Below are 20,761 nucleotides of genomic sequence, written 5' to 3' on the forward strand. Positions count from 1 at the left end.
CTAGGCAAGAGACTGTCTTCTCACTCCACCGTGACAAGGGGCTCTATCAACAGAAAGCTTCCCACACAGGAAGGCCTCCAAGGAAGATAGTGCACAGGTGGCTACCCTGCCTTGAGCTGACCAATCAGATAGGTTTCCTCACCCCCACAGATCTCACTGCATTCTCTTTCTACATCTTATCACCCACAGGGCACACTGAGTTCTCTCCATCGTGTCTCCTCACCCCATTCCATCCACAGAGATCCTTGAATTCCCTCCCCCATCCCCATATCCACAGAGATCCCTGCATTCCCTCCCCCATCCCCATATCCACACAGATCCCTGCATTCCCTCCCCATCTCCATCCACAGAGATCCCTGCATTCCCTCCCCATCCCCATATCCACAGAGATCCCTGCATTCCCTCCCCATCCCCATATCCACACAGATCCCTGCATTCCCTCCCCCATCCCCATATCCACAGAGATCCCTGCATTCCCTCCCCCATCCCCATATCCACAGAGATCCCTGCATTCCCTCCCCCATCCCCATATCCACAGAGATCCCTGCATTCCCTCCCCCCTCCCCATATCCACAGAGATCCCTGCATTCCCTCCCCCATCCCCATATCCACAGAGATCCCTGCATTCCCTCCCCCATCCCCATATCCACACAGATCCCTGCATTCCCTCCCCATCTCCATATCCACACAGATCCCTGCATTCCCTCCCCATCTCCATATCCACACAGATCCCTGCATTTCCTCCCCCATCCCCATATCCACACAGATCCCTGCGTTCTCTTTATCCCATGTTATCTTTTCTCTGGACTCTTCTGTCTGTCCTTTCCGAGCAATGGTTGTCTATGTTCTTAGTTCTATTTTTTTGACTCCTGATCTCCCCTCTGGACCCTTTCCTTTAACTATCACAGGAGCTCAATCTATTGGAACCTCTCAAGCCAGAAGCAATGTGTTGTGCTGCAATTTCTTCCAATTGGAAATTGCATCCTGAAGGAAGAATCCTTAAGACTGACAACAACTCATCAGTTGTATTCTCAGGATACACAAGGCCCCTCCCTGCAGTTATGCAAGCAGTACAGCTGTTGAGGATATGAAACCCTGGCCAACAGAGCTACCTACAAGCCCTGAAAGAGCTCAATAATGCAGATTTCATAACTTCACCCTTGCTGGGGTGTGTTCCTTGGCTAGCTCCTATAAGTGACTTCTCTTCTATGTTCTGTAACTGATAACTTAATCAGTTTACTAATCTAGACTTGGGGGAAATTGTTCCTTTGTCTCTTGTTGGTAGCTCTCTGGGGTGAATAAAAGTTTGTTCATATCTCCCCAGATATGCAAGGGGTGAGTTCCATGTCATTCTTCATCTGCTATGGGATCTCAGATACTGAGTGATAGTGGTACTTTGCTGGCACAAAGGCCCGTGAACTAGACTGAGTGAACTTATCACTTTCAACATATAAGAACTGAATGGGCCAATGTGTGTGTGTGTGTGTGTAATGTGTGTACGATGTGTGAGCAATGTGCGTGCAATGCGTGCGTGTAATGTTTGTATGCAAAGTGTGTACAATGTGTGTGTGTGGACTGTGTTGCAATACATGTGTAATATGTGTGCAATATAGGTGTGCAACCTTTATGTGCAATGTGTGAGTAACGTGTGTGCAATATGTGTGTGTGCAATGTATGTGTGCAATGTGTATGTGCAATGTGGAGGGCCTGTTTCCGCACATTCCTATTGTCTCTCCTGTGGGGTTCCTTTCTGTTCCGTGAAACACTTTCATCAGTCTGTCTCACTGTTCTATCTTTCCTTATGAGGGATTTGTTTTTATTGTCATTGTCCTGGTTTTGCTTTGTAGAGAGCAACTTCTTTGAAGAGTAACAGAATGACCTTGGCTTGGGTGACTGTACCAGTGGGCTGAAGAGATGGCGCTGCACTATTTCCATATCTTGGTGCAGAGTGTCACTCATCCTGACTAATGTCATGAAAACAACGTGTCTCTACCAGGAGTGACCCCAAAGCAGAGGGGCTTAAATGAGAGCCTCCAGGTCCCACCCCACTGCTCTGAACTGAATGGTTGCCACTGAGTCCCACATGTGTGGACACAGTAGTTGGTGCAGGAATGGGCTCCCTGGATGCTCTGGAAGGCAAACAGCTTACTTGCCACCTCCATACACAGCTACGGCTGTGGTTTACTAGTGCAAACCAGGCCACATAGATCGGTGTAGAGCCCTAAGCAGAGGCAAGGCTCTGGAGGAAACTGAATGCTGATCCCATGAACCTTTAAAATTCGGTGTTCTTTATCCAATATGGTACATGTTTTGGACATCTTATTAGTCTCCTAAAATGTTGTCTGCTGAATCCTAGCTAGGGAGTGACTACCAATACTATTTTAGCTTTCAGATCTGTTAGAAAAGCACTTCCTATCCTTTTTGCTAAAATAAGTACTCTACGGCAGTATCCTCAGAGGTGAGACATGCAGTCTAAAAAAAGTTTAAGCTTAAAGTGACATCCTTTTTATTCTATTTTTTTAAAAGCACAAAAGCAAAGCAACATGTAGTGGGGAGCTGTGGGCAGGCCTGCTTTTCGTCCTGCCCGGTTCTCGGCCACTGGCTAGCTTTACCCAAAATAATTACATAGAAACTGTATTCTTTTAAACATTGCCTGGCTCATTATTTTCAGCCTCTTACTCACATCTTGATTAACCCATATCTAATAATCTGTGTAGCACCATGAAGTGGTGCCTTACCGTTTAGTTTCTAGCATACGTCCATCTTGGGCTGGAGCTTCATCGCATCTGGCTGTAGAGGCAGGGCAATTGTCTGAGCCATCTACCTCACTTCCTTCTTCCTGTTCTGTCTACTCCGCCCACCTAAAGGTTGGCCAATCAAATGGGCTAGGCAGTTTCTTTATTAGCCAATGGGAGCCCTCCATCATTTCCCCTTTTTCTGTTTAAACAAAAAAGAAAGGCTTTAACTTTAACATAGTAAAATTACATATAACAAAACAGTTATCAAGTAAGAATTACAGTTACAATATTTATATCTACTTTATCTTTTATCATAACAAAGGAAAACAACTATAATTATCTATCTATTCTTCTTCAGCTCCATCAAAGACTCCAGAAGGACACAATATTACCTAAGTAAATAAGAAATATGCAATTTCCAAACTCTAGAAATAATAGAGACATCTCGCTGCCTGGACAGTCACCCAAAGTTCTTTTGTATTGTTGGGGCATCTATCTTCGGCCTATAGGTCCACAGTATCCAGCAGACTTTCCCATGAAGCAGGAAATTTCAAAGACAGTTCAGTCACTATCTGCTGTGTCCTGCAGAATGTCTCGCAGACTCTTTCATGAATCAGGAACCCAGAGAGATCATCTCACCTATAGGCAAGTTCAGCAATCCTCTCTCTGAGGGTTCTCTGTGTCCAGTTTATGCAATAGTCCAGGCAAGAGCAATTTCTTGCCCAAATGGCTATCAAACTCCATAAGTAGCCTCTTTGATGCCCATCTTCCTCTTGAAGTAGATTGGTGCTGCCAGGAGCAGATGTGTCTCATTGTCATGAAAAGCCCTAAGTTATTAAAACATTTAAAATGCCATATTCTATAGTCTTTGAAAGATATGAAGAATGCATATTTAACTTAGATATATCTCTATATATCTAGAAAATCTAACTAACATGACTACAAGCTTGACTATTATTGATGATTATTCATTAACAACCTATATTTCCTAATTATACATTACATTTTTTAAATGAACTACACTATCACAATACCTTAATCAGTATCAGAAATACATATACATATAACAAAATTGACCTTAAATTTAAATCACTAAAGTAAAATCCATATCAATGCAAATTATTCATATCTATGTCATATCCCCCTTTAAATGTAAAAGAACATTTATAAACAATATTTGGGAACATGGGCGCAGTTATTTCTCTCCAAACTGCTTCCTACTGAATGGGGATGCTGTTAATCAGATCTTTCATGGTGTAACCTGTGTGCCAGGTTCATCTCAGTCATCAGTTGGGTGAAGTAATTTTCTGAAGGTGGTCACAGCAACCTTTCAGGAGGCCGTGGTCTGTCATACCATATTGGGATAGAAGCAATCCACAGAGTCTCATTTTCTGTAAAAACAAAAGAAGAATCTCTTTTCCAAAGTATCATATCCTTAGATCCAAATTCTGAAGTCAAGGTATTTTCAAAATATCTATGTTGTATTAGTTCAGCAGCATTTATAAACAAATATCTTTTAGCAGCTGTTGCTCCTTCCTCAGCATTCAAACAATCCAAAGAGAGCATAATAGTATACAGTATCAAGGTTCTCTGTATATTTTCCATCTTTGTGCAGCTTTGTTTTAACCTCTATTTCGTTTATTTTTACTTTTACTTTTTGAGACAGGTTCTCTGTATATCTTTGTCCTGGAATAACTCTATAGACCAGGCTGTCCTTAAACTCTCAGAGATCCACTTGCCTCTGCTTCCCAAGTGCTGGGATTAAAGGCATATGCTACCACACCTTGAACTCACAGAGATCTGTCTGTCTCTGCCTCCCAGGCATTGGGATTAAAGGTGTGTGCTGCCACACCTTGAAGTCACAGAGGTCAATCTACCTCTGCCTCCCAAGTGTTGGGATTAAAGGTGTGTACCACCACAACAAACTACTTCCTTTTTTTTTTAAAGAACTTTAACCTTTAGCCTGCATATATTTTTAACACATCATAAATCATTTAGACATTTTCTTCGACTTTGAATCTTTCTTTTACTGTATATCTCTCTGTTTCTGACGACATGAGTCTTTAATTTACCAAACAATATCGGTAGGACTAAAGCCGTGACTTTGCCGGCTAGATCCAGCCCATTCCTTAGCTTTCCAGCCTCATGGCAGAGGTACTGCTGTAGCCATGTTTATCACCACAACTCTGTGGCGGTTCAAAGTCCCTGCCAGCAAGCAAGCTGCAACAGTGTTAAACAACAATCAAAAGCTCCATAGTCAGGACCGCCTGCTTGAAAGAGTCAGAGTTTGTCCTGGCAGTACAGACCAGAACGCCAGCATTTTAAAACAGCACAACTTTTTTCCTGCTACCGCCGAAAACAAACAAGCATGCAGTCAGCTTTTATCAACGCCATTTAAGTGTTTCGTAGCAGAACCTCTTAAGAGATGGAGGGTTTTGTAGCTAAAGCTGAGTCAGGAAGCCTCTAGCAAGCAAAGCCAAACCCGAGAAAGTGCTACTACGGAGAAAACATGCTTTACTCTATTCTTTCCCAAGCTTTCTCAGGCTTTCTGTGGATCCAGTTATCCACGTGGGTGCCATTCTGTAGTGGGGAGCTGTGGGCAGGCCTGCTTTTCGTCCTGCCCGGCTCTCGGCCACTGGCTAGCTTTACCCAAAATAATTACATAGAAACTGTATTCTTTTAAACACTGCCTGGCCCATTATTTTCAGCCTCTTACTCACATCTTGATTAACCCATATCTAATAATCTGTGTAGCACCATGAAGTGGTGCCTTACCGTTTAGTTTCTAGCATACGTCCATCTTGGGCTGGAGCTTCATCGCATCTGGCTGTAGAGGCAGGGCAATTGTCTGAGCCATCTACCTCACTTCCTTCTTCCTGTTCTATCTACTCCGCCCACCTAAAGGTTGGCCAATCAAATGGGCCAGGGCAGTTTCTTTATTAGCCAATGGGAGCCCTCCATCAGCAACATAATTAAATTCCCTCTATAGCCTTTATAGTTTATGTATTCAGTGTTACAAAAACTTATGTCATAAAAATCGATCTTTCTTTTTCTTCTTGCCACCTTAACTGGTCTGAGATAGATGCCCGATTTCCCTCCCATGTTCATATCCCCTCCCATGTGTACCTCTTTCCTCTACTCCTTCCCTCTCTCCTTCTCTGATATATTGGGGCTTGTTTCTCTCCAACATGGATAAAATGTTCCTTGAGCCCAGAAATATAATAATTAGTAACTTCGTGGACTTATACAATTATACCAGTAACTCTGTGAATATACACAGTCACACCAATAACTCCATGGACATATACCATTAAACCAGTAACTCTGTGAACTTATACAATTACACCAGTAAATCCATAGACATATACAACCACACCAGTAACTCTGTGGACATATACAACCACACCAGTAACAACCGTGGACATATACAACCACACCAGTAACTCCATGGACATATACAACCACACCAGTAACTCCATGGACATATACAATCACACCAGTAACTCTGTGGACATTTACAATCACACCAGTAACTTCGTGGACACATACAATCACACCAGTAAATCTGTGGACATATACGATTACACCAGTAACTCCACAGACATATACAATCACACCAGTAACTGAACTGAGTTAGGCCTTTGTGATTCTTGGAGTTCCTGAAAAGCAATAGGATAGGAGCTGGAGGAAGATGCTGAGGTCTGGATTCCAACCACATTCTGCTTAAAGGAACTCCAAACATATCTATTTAATCTGATACAGCACCTCTATGATGAACGTATGAAGCTCCACCACTTCTGTAATGGACACATGAAACTACGACTTCTGTGATAGGCATATGAACGACTGCAAGAGCTGCTGAGGGTGGCTTGGACATGCTACATAAGGGCTGAAGTGTTGGTGTTACGTTTGCCTGTTCAAAGTCCTGGGTTCAAACCCCAGGTGCATAAAATGTTATAATGTATCAGCTTCAAATTAAGATAAAACTGTATTCTTTTAACATGCTCAAATCCTAAGTCTGAGATCACCTTTGGCTTCAATGCCACCTGTATTGTGACACAAAAGAAAGCCCCCAACTTAGAAAAACACTTTAAGATGTTTTATCTGCTTTGGAAATTAGGAAGGTCCTCAAACAAACATTTAATTCCTACACAAGATGCTAATTCATAGGATTACTGGATATCCTGGGTGCATACCCAAGAGAAATGAAAACATGCCCATTTGAAACCTCTACATTGATGATCTTAGAAGTACCATTGACAGTAGTGAAAAAAGCCCAAATATCTATCACTAGTAATCTATTCACATAAATAGGACATAACTCATCAATAAAAGGACAAGTTAGTAATAAGTGCTACAACATGAATAAAACTTTAAGATATTATGCCAAAGAAAAGAAACCATCCACAATCATATTATTCCATTTATACTATGACCAGAGTAAGAAACTCTGTGAAACAGGTTAGTCATATCCTGGAACTAAGGACAGAAGACAATGAGAAGAGCAGGAGAGATGGCAAGTGACCACGAATGCATAAGCCTTCATTGATAAGAGGAAAGGTTCGGGAATCAACTTGTGAAAAGTATGGATTGTCTCTACTAAATGAATGACTCAAATGGTATATGAATTTATCTTGATAAAGATGATGATTTTCAAAATGGTGGAAGGTGAGTTGACCAGATGGCTCAGTAGGTAAAAAGCCTGACAATCTGGATTTGGTCCCCAGAACCTACTTAGTGGAAGGCTAGAACAGACTCCAGCTGCTGTCCTCTGACCACCACAGGCAAGCTATTGTGTGAGAATGCATGTCTACCACAAATAAAGAAACTCGAGAAATGGTGACAGTGGAAAGGGATCTTTAATCCCGTGTATATAAGGTTTGCTGGTTAATTTGACGATGCACTATCATGATGTAACCCATGCAGGCAGGCCCCGCCCCTTTGTGATTGTGACAGGGTATTACTACATACAAAGTTCATACTGGAGAACTATCCAAGGAGTTACCAAAAAACAATTGGAAAGAAGGTCTCATAACACTTTAAGTAAGTTTGAAGATTTGTCCTGGAACACATTCATCGCTAGCCTCTGTCTCATCTGGCTTCGTACAGCCCAGGGTCACAGGCTAGACACACCTGAAAGCACTCGGGAATGTGAGTTCTCAAACCTGCTACCGACAGTGGTAGCAAAGCATCAAGGTCACACAGGCAAGGGACCTGAGACAGCATCTATCTTGACAGCATCTGCTCCGTCTCTGGAATGGGATCCTGATGGCAAAACAGAGAGAAGCGAGAAGTGATGTGACGCTACCTGTGCCGACAGAAGAGGGGCAAGTCTGCAATGTTGCAGAGCGGCTGAGTGTCCTGCCTAGTTTGATGTCAACTTGGCACAAGTTAAAGTCACTTGGGAACCTTAACTGAACAAGGCCTCCACAAAATCAGGCTATAGGCAATCCTGGAGGGCACTGTTTTAAATTAGCGATTGTTGTGGGAAGGCCCAGTCCATTGTGAGGGGTACCACACCAGAGCCAGTGGTCCCGGGTTCTATAAGCAGGCTGATCCAGACATAAGGACTAAGTCAATAAGCAGCACTCCTCTGTAGCTTTTGCATCAGCTCCTGCCTCAAAATTTTAAAATTTCCTCCTGGTTTTAGTTCCTGCCTTGGCTTCCCTCAGTGGACTGTAATTCAGAATATGGAAGCCAAATAAAGCCTTTTCTCTCCAAGCTGCTTTTGGTCATGGTGTTTCATACAGCAAGAGTGACTCTAACTAAGACACTGAGGTTTGCATCCTGTCTGAGTAGCTCAGTGGAATACAGAGACTTTCCAAATGATTCTATGTTGGGAATTAGAGGAAGTGAAGAGAGGAGTATAAATTCAGGATTATGTACTTGGGAGCTGGAGAAGAGAGATGGTAGAAGCAGAGAAAGAACATGCTGCAAGGATTAGAAACTGAGAGTTACCATCCCTTGGGCAGCATTGCTGGACATCCAGGTGGTGTATCAGCGACAGTTAGACATAGGGACATAGGGTACAGGGCCACAACTTATTGGTCTAAGGTTGTCTTCCATCAATTTTTAAACACATCATTTTACTTTCCTATTCTTTGAACAAACATTTGTCAAATTCCTACTTTAAACTGTCACGGTCAAGGGGACCCTGAGAAGATGTCGTGACATGATGACTCAGTGCAAGGTGGGAGTTGAGATGGTACCTTCAATGGCAGCAACAAAACTGGGCAAAAGGTTCACTGTGGCAACGCACTATGGAAAAGTGTTATACTAGGGAAACCGGCTATTGCATCAGTTCTGAGGAGACAGAGATGGGGAGAGCTCAGCCCAGCCTTGGGGCTTATAGCCTGCTACCCAAGAGTTGCCACAGTCACCGAATTTGATGGTCTCATTGTACTGAGTGATGGTAAAAACCCTTCACTGTATGTAAAATTCCCATAGTTTCAGAATGCTGATTGGTACCTTCTGTAACCTAGGAATAAAAACTACCCCTATCTTGTATTAATGAATGAAAGCTTGAGGGTCTTATGGTTGTACTCCAGATCTCTCAGTGGGCAGTAGGCAGGGGCAGACATCATCTCTGATTCTTCGTTTGACATTCTCTCCAAGCTACCTTGTAGTGAGGAGCAGCGGGCTGTGTTCCTGCCGCCCAGCTCCCTGCTGCCTGGATAGCTTTACACCAGAAATTACAACACACAAACTGTATTCATTTAAATACTGCCTGGCCCATTAGTTTCAGCCTCTTACTCACATCTTGACTAACCCATATCTAATAATCTGTGTAACACCACGAGTGGTGTCTTACTGGGAAAGATTCAGCATATCTGAACTGGCAGCTGGCTCCATCGCGTCTGACCCAGAGAGGAGAGGCATAGCGATTGTCTGAACCATCTACCTCACTTCCTTCTTCCTGTTCTGTCTACTCCACCCACCTAAGGGCTGGCCTATTAAATGGGCCAAGGCAGTTTCTTTATTAACGAATGAAATCAACACAAACAGAAGACTCTCCCACATCACTACCTGAACAACAAAAATCAGACAAGAGAAAAATCCGGTGACCATAGTGCTGTGACCTGGAGCTACAGAAGGTCCTCTTCAGGACCTGCAATTGACTTGAATGGTAGGGCCAGTGGGTAGCTCAGTTCACTCAAAAATCTAGAAAGACAATTATCACATGTACTCACTCATAAGTGGTTTTAAACATAAAGCACAAAAAAACAGCCTACAAATCACAATCCCAGAGAACCTAGACAACAATGAGGACCCTAAGGGAGACAGACATGGATTTAATCTACATGGGAAGTAGAAAAAGACAAGATCTCTCCTAAGTAAATTGGGATCTTGGGGACCATGGGAGAGGGTAGAAGGTGAGGGGAGAGGAAAAGAGGGGAACAGAGAAAAATAATAGCTCAATAAAACCAATAAAAAATCTAACCAATCATATTTTTAAAAATTCAGTTATTCTGACCAAGAATCTATTCTAAGAGATGCCCAGAGTATTGCCTGGTCATCAACCCAGGAATCTGCAGAGGTGGTTTTGTGGAGATCCATTAATGAACCAGAAAACACTGTGTCCAGACACTGCTCAGAAGTTTACACCAAACCTTCCTCCTTCTCCTTCCCAGCTCTGCTTGGCTAATCTGTCATGGAGTTTCCAGGCAAGCTTCTGGATTTGAGCAAATGCTACATTCCTTTCTCTTCCCCTGAATCTTGCAGCTCTGAGGGAAAGGCCAGGAAAACCTCTCAGCACTGGTGAGAACATCAACAACAGCCAGAAATCTCCATACTGCCTTTTTTTAAGGAAATAAATCACACTGTTTCCATCCACCAAATCAAATCCTGAATCTTGTGTTACTGTTGTGAGCCACTACACTTGGCTAGAATGAATTCTTTTTTAAAAGATATTTATTTATTTACTTATTATGTATACAATATTCTGTCTGCAGACCAGAAGAGGGCACCAGACCTCATTACAGATGGTTGTGAGTCACCATGTGGTTGCCGGGAATTGAACTCAGGACCTTTGGAAGAGCAGGCAATGCTCTTAACCACTGAGCTATCTCTCCAGCCCTAGAATGAATTCTTTATTTGATAATGTATAGTAGAAAGAAAGGAGGGTTTAGAGCTAGAAACATTCCAATTCTGCTCAGTTCTGTGAGGTTCCTGCCCACCTCAAAAGTCAGCTTATTCATCTGTAAGATGTGAATAATAAGAGTTGCTGGAAAGCAGAAATAAGATAGTTATGCAGGCACTTAGGCTATTGGGGATACAGAATTTGTTATTCATAATTCTGTTACATATATGGACTGCTAGGAAACCATCAATGACTCTTAACAATGTACTCACAATGAAAATAAATCTTATGGGTTTTCTCATCCTTTAAAATATTTACGCAATTTGCTTTCCTGTTATGATCTAAAGTACAACAAGCACTTCTAGCAGATGTGCCTTTCACCCATAATAGTTACTCAAGAAAAAAATATTTATTGAAGCTGCTCAAATCACTGCTAAATATTTGTTGAACACATTCTTTGCTTAGACTCCATGCCAGACATCTCCAATGCTAAAAAGATCAGAAAGATGAGAGTTGCCACCAGTGGTGTCTGATTTCTATGAAAAAAATGTATAAACGTTAAGCTAAAACAGTGCTTGTAGACAGGAAGTAGGGCTGAGATTCAGGTAAAAATCCAAACAGGAATTTCAAATTAGTTGAGTAAGTGTAAAACAGCATTTTTCCTTCAGCAAATATATAATGTAGGTATTCAGCTGACTTATCAGAAAACCCGGGCACTAAAACTCGAAATCATTTCCTTTCATTCCAGAAAGATGCATCGTGTTTCGCATTCCGTGAGGAGCAGATGCCTGGGCTCACTCTCAGGTGTGGCACTTACAGCCAGGGTGTCCTCAGCAGAGTCATTTCACATCTTTTTGCGCCAGGTACTCCGGCTATGAGGATTGTGGTACCTAGTAGTAGATCTTCACAAGGACTGAATGAATTTTTTCTCCCCCCAAGACAGGGTGTAATAACTCTGGCTGTCTTGGAACTTAGTTTGTCGACCAGGCTGGTCTTGAAGTCATGAAGAACCTACCTCTGCCTCCTGAGTGCTGTGGTTAAAGGCGTGCAGCACCACCACCAGGGAATGATTTTTAACACTGCCTGCATGCAGCAGGAACCCTATACAGTCAGTGATTAATATTTAACTATTTTCCAGGACAGAGCTATCAGATCTTTATCACTTTTGGTCTCTTCTGTGTTCTGTATAAGCTTGTAGCTTTCCAAAGTTTCAGTGATGTGATACTCTCCTTTTCTAGATTGGTCTGTAGTGCCCCTCCCTGCCCTAGGTCCCAGAGTGATGAAGGTGGCTCTGGTCCTTGAGACTAACTGCATCATCCATGCTTGGGCCAAGGGTGGAAAGCCAGGGCCTGGATGCTGTTGTGTGTGCTGCTGGAGCTGGCTATGCACAGGGACTCATGTCGTGTCCGTCTGGAGAATGGCCAGTTCCTGCAGCGCTTGTCCTCCATCTGTTCCAGCACCACAGGGATACAGGTCTCCTCACTTCTCCTGTGCTGCTTCTCATGACCTCTTCCCCACAGGGCTGCTTCGCCACAACTGTTTCAAGGTGAACACAGTCCAAATAGAGCTGCCAACCAGAAGCCACATCTCCTCAAGCTCTATCTATGCTGCAACACATCCCAATAGCCAGGAAATAGCCTGTACAGCCCCAGCCCTGGCTCATCTTTCCTGCTGCTCTCAAAGCAGGATGCTCTGATTTGAGGATGCAAATAGAAAGAAGCACACACTTCGGTCATTGTACAATGAAATGGGAGCGAATGGAGCTCGTCTGTTGGCTGAAACGGTAGAAAACTACTGGGGAAATCACCTTCAATGCAGAGAACTGTGGTACAGCATGATTAGTTCATTCCATTAAGAGTTTAAGGGGAAAGAGACATCATGCTCTGTGTGTGACTGCCCTCCAGTGTTCACTGACATCAGCGATGCTGTGTTTTACTGAGAACAGCCCTTTGATGTATTCTTGAACTCGTTTGATAAAGATGGCTTGTTTCGTTCAATGTCCAGTGAGATCTCGTGTCTTCCTGGGTTACAAGTTTGCCATTCAGGAAAGCAAGCCTACAAATCAAAGTAGCAACGACACTGGCAGCCGAAAGAACCCACATGGAAAAGATTGGCCAACTGAAAGGCTTGTTTTGAATGTGAAACCCTGATGTAGGAGTGTTTCTATCTATCTGCTGTTTCATTGTTTAATTAATAAAGAAACCCTGTAAAGAGTTTTCTAAAAGGAACGCTTCTTGGAAAAGAGAAGGGACTCCCAATTTCCAGCTGAGCCCACATAGTTTGCTCTCCACAACAAAAGTCAACTGCCTTTCTCTGGCAACGTGGTTTTTAGATATTAGGGTTATGTGCCTTGGAGTTTGACAAAAACAATGAACCAATTGATCTCTATTCAGTATATTTGCAGACAGAGGGCAGCTGTATTCAGCTGCTTCTGAGTAAGTATTGCATGAGGTCTAAATGATAATTGGGTATTTCCTCAGATTCTTTCAGAATTCTGTGTCCGTTTTGATGCCCATAACCCAGAGCAGCCATGGAAGCACTCACCTTTCTTCATGGTGTCTTCTCCCTCATCATCAGCCCATGAGGCAGGAAGAAAGTCAGTATCTATATGCATGTTTTGGTGTAACTGCATCTCGTGTGTGTGTGTGTGTGTGTGTGTGTGTGTGTGTGTGTGTGTGTGTGTGTGTGTGTGTGTGTGTGTGTGTGTGTTTGTGTAGTCTATTTGTCCTTTGTCCTAAATTAAACTTAATATCTTCTCAGCTGAAACTCTGGGAATAATCATAATCCTATTCTGCAGAAATGGTTCAGAAATAACCAGGAGAAGCAGAATTAGATGTGAACTTTAAACACCTGGCTCTCATGTCCTATTAACCTGCCAGTCAAAGAAAGGCAACAACATATGACAGACTTTTAAAAAATGAAGTTGAGTAAAAGCATTGCTTTACTCATTTGGGGGATTCTTCAGACACTGGTGACCCAAGTCACCAGCTAGAGTTCTTTGTTGTTTACTTTTTCAATAATTTTCATGGCACAAGAACTCAAAGCATCCAAAAGAAATACATACAGTCCAGTCAGCTACAGCAAAGTTGTGAGGTCCTTTGAGGTCAAAGTGTTTTTAACATTCCTAAGAATGGAGCCCAGCTTTCAGGGAGCAACATTAGCAAAGACACCCATGACCTGTCTTATCATAACTTGAGTTTCTCCCATTTTACTCCGTTTCAAGATCCCTTTTGACCTTTCCAACTGGCTTCAATGTCCTAGGAAGAAATTTGAGTAAGTTTTGTCCTTGAAATAAACCATCGAGGAAGAAAATGCAGAAGAAGTTTGGATATGTTGTTTTAAAACCCAGAAAGATATAGTGAAGTGACTTCTAATTCTAGCTTCAGAGAGAGCCATTGAAAAGCCAGGGCTTCAGAATGGAAATATCTTTTATTCAAGTCTGCCATCTTGAGGTCAATTAGAGAAATACTTAGTCGTTTTGGAGAATCTATGCCATTTAAAAACAATGCGGGTTTTGTTTTGTTTTTGCAGGGAGGGGCATGGAATGAGAATTTTTAAACAAATACTAAGTTGCAAAGTAATACCAAGAATTACACTGAAGAAACATGCATCTGAATCTCGTCAATGAATTGCACGTGAACGGGCAATGGCCATCTGACTGGACCGCAGAGAGAGACTGCCAGGAACAACTCACAGTTGAACACTTGCTGCAGTGACGAAGAACACTCTCCATGGGGGAAGTCCAGAGAGCTCAGTGAGGGTGCCAAGGTGCTTATCCCAGCAGTCAGCTTTCAAAGAAACAGGACTTTGGATTGGAAGCCTCTCCTAGAATCAGCAAATCCGTATTGATGCATTTTTATTAACTAATTCATGCAGTCTTTCAAATTTCCTTTTTCTTAATACCTAATATCTCATTCCCCTTTTCAGTGCCAAGGACTTAACCCCAGTGCCTACACATGCTGGGTGAGCACACAACAGCTGCACTACACTCTGAGCCCCCAAGGTCCTTTTGCTGATCCGGAATTCCACCTAGACACCATATGTTCAGTTATGATGTCATTGTCATCTGTTCTTGGGTATGACATCCTAGCTTGTTTCTGGTCACCACAGCAGTCTTGAGGCCTTTTGGATAACGTGCCACTGGTCTTCCCCATGTTTTAGCTATGCTTTGGAGTTCTCGGGAGGAAAAACACAAGGGTAAATCTTCATCCTTATCTCCTCTCAAGGTGAATTCCGTCAACACAACACATGGAGGTTATTTGGCATTCATTCAGGGAGGTTTAGTCACCCTCATTCACTTGTTTTCTTAATCACTTGTTTGTGTCTATTTGGGGTTATAAATATATATTTTATACAATGGGTTACAATTGAGTGTTACTAGATTAATTGATTGATTGATTGATTGACACATGTGCTAGCTATGTACCCCAAAATGGCTATATGGTTAACCTGGCATTATACTCCCAACCTTCCTGCCTCAGCCTCCCAAGGGCTGTGATTATAAACACGCACCACCATGGCCAGTTTTATTTATTTGGTTGATTACAGTGCTCTTAAAACCCTCTGACATACTCCCATTGACACGTTTTCTTTTCTTAAGCTTCTCTTCTCTTTCTCATACTACTCGGTGTTTTGAGGCACATCTCACGTATGTCTTTGCTCCATTTCTTGGATCAGCCAGTGTTCCAGGAAGCACTGTTACTGGAAACCAAGATCTGAGTTGTAGGTTGTTGTGCACTCTTGTACTGGAGTCGTTGCTTCTGGGTGCTCTCCGCTGAGCTATCCAGATTCTTCAACTCTGATTCATCAGTCTTAGTTCATTCTAACCTTCTTCCCTTGCGATACATTGATTTCAACTCCACAATCCTGCACATGTGTTCACGTGTGTGAGTGCGCGCAAGTGTGTGTGTGTGTGCGCGCGCACACGCACACACACACACACACACACACACACACACACTGCCTCTCCATGGGAGAAAACCTAGGACAACTAGACTAAAGTAAGAACTTCATTCTCATCAGTAAGCCTTCCTAAAATACACCCTCGGGGAATGAAAGGAAATATTTGTGAATGTCAAATTCCTGGAAGATCTCTGGATTCACAATGATTTTTCTAGTGATTGTGCTTATTCATAACACAGTCCTTTGAATTTGAAAGTGATCGGTGGCTGAGAGATAAGGATGCCAGTGTGTTTAACTTGTGTTATTTACCCAAAGTAAATTTTACATGCTACTTAAGTAGGCAAAGTCTATACCAATTTACCTAAAGGTTGGAATATTTAGGAAAGTCTAGTCAATCTCATCTTTTATTGTTCTGCAAGGCTTGTTCCATAAAGCTGTTGTGCTAAGTGCTTTATTTTATCATCCAAGATATTTCTATTTTAATTTATTGTTATTTTAAGATGGTAGAGCAGACAAAAGTTCTTGCAGTACAAGACTGGTGTCATGAGTTTAATCCCTGGAACCCACATACAGATGAACATAGAGAACCTGACTCCACAGAGTTGTTCTTTGGCCTCCATGTGTGCGTGGAGAGGCACATGTGCACCCCCATCATACACATAATAAACAATAACAACAAAAGAAATAAGAGCCACATACTTTTAATAGATTTGCTTGTCTTGTTTCTCATCTAAATGTACTCACTGACTGATGAGGTATTTAAAGATACTTTCTAAATAGATCTAATCATCATATCTAAAATTAAATTAAGGGTCTGAAAAGTAGTATAATTTAGCTATCACTGCAATTTTTACTTAAAACTTTGTAAATTTTAATAAATAAGCCTTTAAATGGACACTGATTATCATTATATTTAATTTAGTATGTGTATATATACATACAAATACCCTTTCATTCTAGAGAAGCTATGAAAGAAGTGGCAAATTCATTTAATCCCTAGAATAATGTAGGATTATTTGAACTAGTCGACATTTAACCCACTTTTGAACAAATCAAAATATTTAATAGTATTTCCATGTAGCAATTTTAAAATGCTTCCAAAACTCTTTTATCTTGTAATTCAGAACGTTCCTTACTATCTAGATATAAACAAAGGCTGTACAATGACTTCTACATCTCTTAAACACAAACACAACCTAAAAACTTTTTCTTTAGGTTAGGGAAGATTTGCTATCTATCTGTATCAGATCTTTTTACCATGTATGAAAACGAATGGTTTTAAGTAGTTCTTTAGTGTTTACAGAAAAGAGAAACGACAAGTGGAACGACAATACTTTACAAAAGCAGACAATTAAAGACCTCAGTTGCCAGTCCTGGAGGAATAGAGACAAAGAAGAGCGCAGCTCCATGTCAGACAAAATGGCCTTGTCTTTTAGGTAAGGGGGATATTTTCTCACAAAGATTTTTTTTTTTTACTTTTTCCATAGATCTACTGTTTTTGTCCAAAGCTTACAAAATGACCCCAGTATGTCCACACCATCCCTTGTGATTTTCTCCTGTAAGTACCAGTATACAGTTAGCTTTGTGCTCAGTGGACATGGTGGAGGGGGCAGAAGTTGGCTTGGAAGAAGGGCACTCTAGGTTGAGGAGATCTCGCAAGAACTAAATGGTTCTACTTAGAAGGATGGTATGTCTGTAACTTTGTCTTCAAAATTTTCCAAAGAGACCAGACAACAGTATGTAGGAACAGTCAGACAAAACAAAACAAAGGTATTCTTAAGAACACATAAACAAGATCCCAAATTTCCTTGGGAGAAAGCTGTGTGTTAGGCAGGGCTGCAGCTTGGTATCACTTGTTAGCTTTAGGGACTGGCATGTGCTGCAGTTACAAAAAGGCTAAACTGTTACAACCACAACCTCAGGACTCCCAAACCCTTGATTGGTGTGCCATCCCAGCCTTGGTTCTTCAAACCAAAGGTGAATTTCACATCTCTCATCCAACCGTTGAATTGCCCAGTTACCTCAGTCCTGTGGGAGAAAGATTCTGGCTGCCCAAGGATTAGGTTCTCCCAAGAATGCTCATCTTAGGAAGGGTCCTGAACGCTCTCACTCCCAAGGCTGGCTGCAGGGAGCACTGTCAGACGTTTCCCATCCTGTACTTAGAGACTTTCACTCTTAGACAAACAGCGTTCCAGACGCTCATGGCAAGTGGTCAGGCCAAAGCACCATGTGCTATAAAGTTGGAAAATAATTTAACCATGAAAAAAATTAAATTATATCAGATAACAACTCCCAGTGTACTCCATTTCTAAGAAGCAAAATGAGCCCAATTAAAGAGACCTTCACAGAAGTATCAGAGATCCTGGATAGTGTGAATTTCTCATTCTGATGAGGGCAGACTCAGAACAGGGAGTTCAGATGTGTGCAGGAACACTGGTTTGAGGGTCCTGGTGCAGGCAGAGAAGTCCTCGGCTGACTCTCAGCAAAGGTCTAAAGTAAAATTATGCATGATTCTTTTTTTAATTAGAATGGCATTTTTAATTAATTAGTTTTTTAAAAGCATCTTTTCCCATTTTACATACACATCCCAGTACCCACTCTCCCCACTCCACCTCACCCCCATCCACTTCTCAGCGAGGGTAAGGCTTCCCATGGGGAGTCAACAAAGTCAGGCACATCACTTTGGGGCAGGACCAAGGCCTTCCCCCTATATTTAGGCTGAGCAAGTTATCCCTCCAAAGAGAATGGGTTCCAAAAAGTCAATCAAAGCACTAGAGATAAGTCTTGGTTCCACTGCCAGTGGCCCCACAGTCTGCCCCAGCCAAACAATTGTCACCCACATTCAGAGGGCCTAGTTTGATCTGATGCAGGTTCCCCCACTAGCAGTCCACAGTCAGTGAGCTCCCACTAGCTCAGGTCAGCTGTTTCTGTGGGTATCCCCATCATGGACTTGACCCTTTTGCTCATGTTATTGCTGCTCTCCCACTTTGACTGATATCTGGAAGCTCAGCCCAGTGCTAGCTGTGGATTGCTGCATCTGCTTCCATCAGTTGCTGAATGAAGGTTCTATGATGACAGTTAAGGTAATCATCAATCTGATTTTAGGGAAGGCCAGTTCAGGTACCCTCTCCACTATTGCTTAGGGTCTTAGCTGGGGTCATCCTTCTGGGTTCCTGGGGATTTCTCTGGTGGAAGGTTGATAGAGGTGGGTCATCTGTCTATGTGTTACTTTTATTGGTTAATAAAGAAACTGCCTTGGCCCTTTAATAGGACAGAAAATTAGGTAGGCGGAGTAGACAGACAGAACCAAATGCTGGAAGAAAGAAGGCAGTGAGGTCAGTCACCATGATTCTCCGACCCGAGATGGATGTAGGCTAAAAATCCTTCCCAGTAATCCACCACCTCGTGGTACTACATACATTAATAGAAATGGGTTAATCAAAATATGAGAGTTAGCCAGTAAAAGGCTAGAGCCTTTAGGGCCAGGCAGTGTTTAAATGAATACAATTTGTGTGTTGTTATTTTGGGTGTAAAGCTAGCTAGGTGGTGGGACGCAGTCCGTCGCTCCTACTACACCAGGTTTTCATTCTACTCCCATAATGACTCCCACAATCTCTTTCCATGCTCTCTCTCTCTCTCTCTCTCTCTCTCTCTCTCTCTCTCTCTCTCTCTCTCTCTCTCTCTCACACACACACACACACACACACACACACGCTTTCTCCTCCCCCATCTTAACCATCCTATTCCCTCTTGTTCTCCTCCCCCTCCCCTTCTCTCCTTCCTCTCCCTTTCTGCTTTTTCTTCTCCCTCCCACCATGCTCCAAATTTCCTCAGAAGATCTTTTTTTTTTTTCCTCAGAAGATCTTTTCCATTTCCCTTTCCCAGGGGGATCCACACATGTCTCTCTTAGGATTCTCCTTGTTACCTAGTTTCTCTGGGGCCGTGGACTACAGGCTCCTGTAAGGCAAAGGACACAGTCAATAAGACAAAACAGCAGCCTATAGAATGGGAAAAGATCTTCACCAACCTCACATCAGACAGAGGACTTATCTCTAAAATATATAAAGAATTCAAGAAACTAGACATTAAAATACCAAATAATCCAATTTTAAAAAGGGGCACAGATCTAAACAGAGAATTCTCCACAGAAGAATCTCAAATGTCGAAAGACATGTAAGGAATTGCAAAGGTCCGTTTCTGTCAAGGGTTACTGGGAACAGACTAGAGTTAAAAGAATGAGTCATGACTCAGTGCAGTGAAAATAAAATGCTCACCATGGAGAGCCACTGGACATTTGAAGCAGATTCACTAGAGAGAACTTGCTATGGACTCTGGTAGATTCAGGAAGCAAGGCTGTGCTCTGGACTTAGTGCTGAAAGAAAAGGCCCCCATGGTTGGGTGTCTCACTAACTGCCGTGCTTTAGAGAGAAGCCTTGCGTGAGCTAGGTCCCTGGTGGAGAAGGCAGCCGTCACACTTGTGAGTGAGCATGGAGATATGCTGGGACCATTTTTATCACTTGGGTCACTTTTTGGATGAAGTGAGGGGCAGATGGACCGCGTTCCCGCTGCCCAGCTCCCGGTCACCGGCTAGCTTATACCCCGAAATAACGACACACAAATTGTATTCTTTTAAAGACTGCCTGGCCCATTATTTTCAGCCTCTTACTCACATCTTGACTAACCCATATCGAATAATCTGTGTAACACCATGAATGGTGTCTTACCGGGAAGTTTCTAGCGTATGTCCATCTTGGGCTGGAGCTTCATTGCATCTCTCTCCCTGAGGAGAGGCATGGCGGTCTGTCTAACTTAGGAGAGGCGTAGCATCTGACTAAGCCATCACTTCCTTCTTCCTGTTCTGTCTACTCCGCCCACCTAAGGGCTGGCCAATCAAATGGGCCAGGCAGTTTCTTTTTTAGCCAATGGGAAGCCTCCATCATTTGGATGTGGGGCCAAGTGATAGTTTACAGCTATGTCTAATAGTTGTTTTAAGAGTGAAGTAAGTTGGTAAGATACCTATATTACCATCTATGTTCAAACA

General features: G+C 42.5%; 1 protein-coding gene across 1 annotated transcript; it reads right to left on the reverse strand.

Moving 5' to 3' along the window:
- Positions 1–219: 219 nt before the first annotated feature.
- LOC121677224 (loricrin-like) lies at positions 220–756 on the reverse strand. Its single transcript, XM_042055308.1, has one exon. The coding sequence runs from the start codon at positions 754–756 to the stop codon at positions 220–222; it is 537 nt and encodes a 178-aa protein (XP_041911242.1).
- Positions 757–20,761: the final 20,005 nt, after the last annotated feature.

Source organism: Arvicola amphibius, chromosome 6 (genome assembly GCF_903992535.2).
Source record: "Arvicola amphibius chromosome 6, mArvAmp1.2, whole genome shotgun sequence".
Lineage (NCBI taxonomy): Eukaryota > Metazoa > Chordata > Mammalia > Rodentia > Cricetidae > Arvicola > Arvicola amphibius.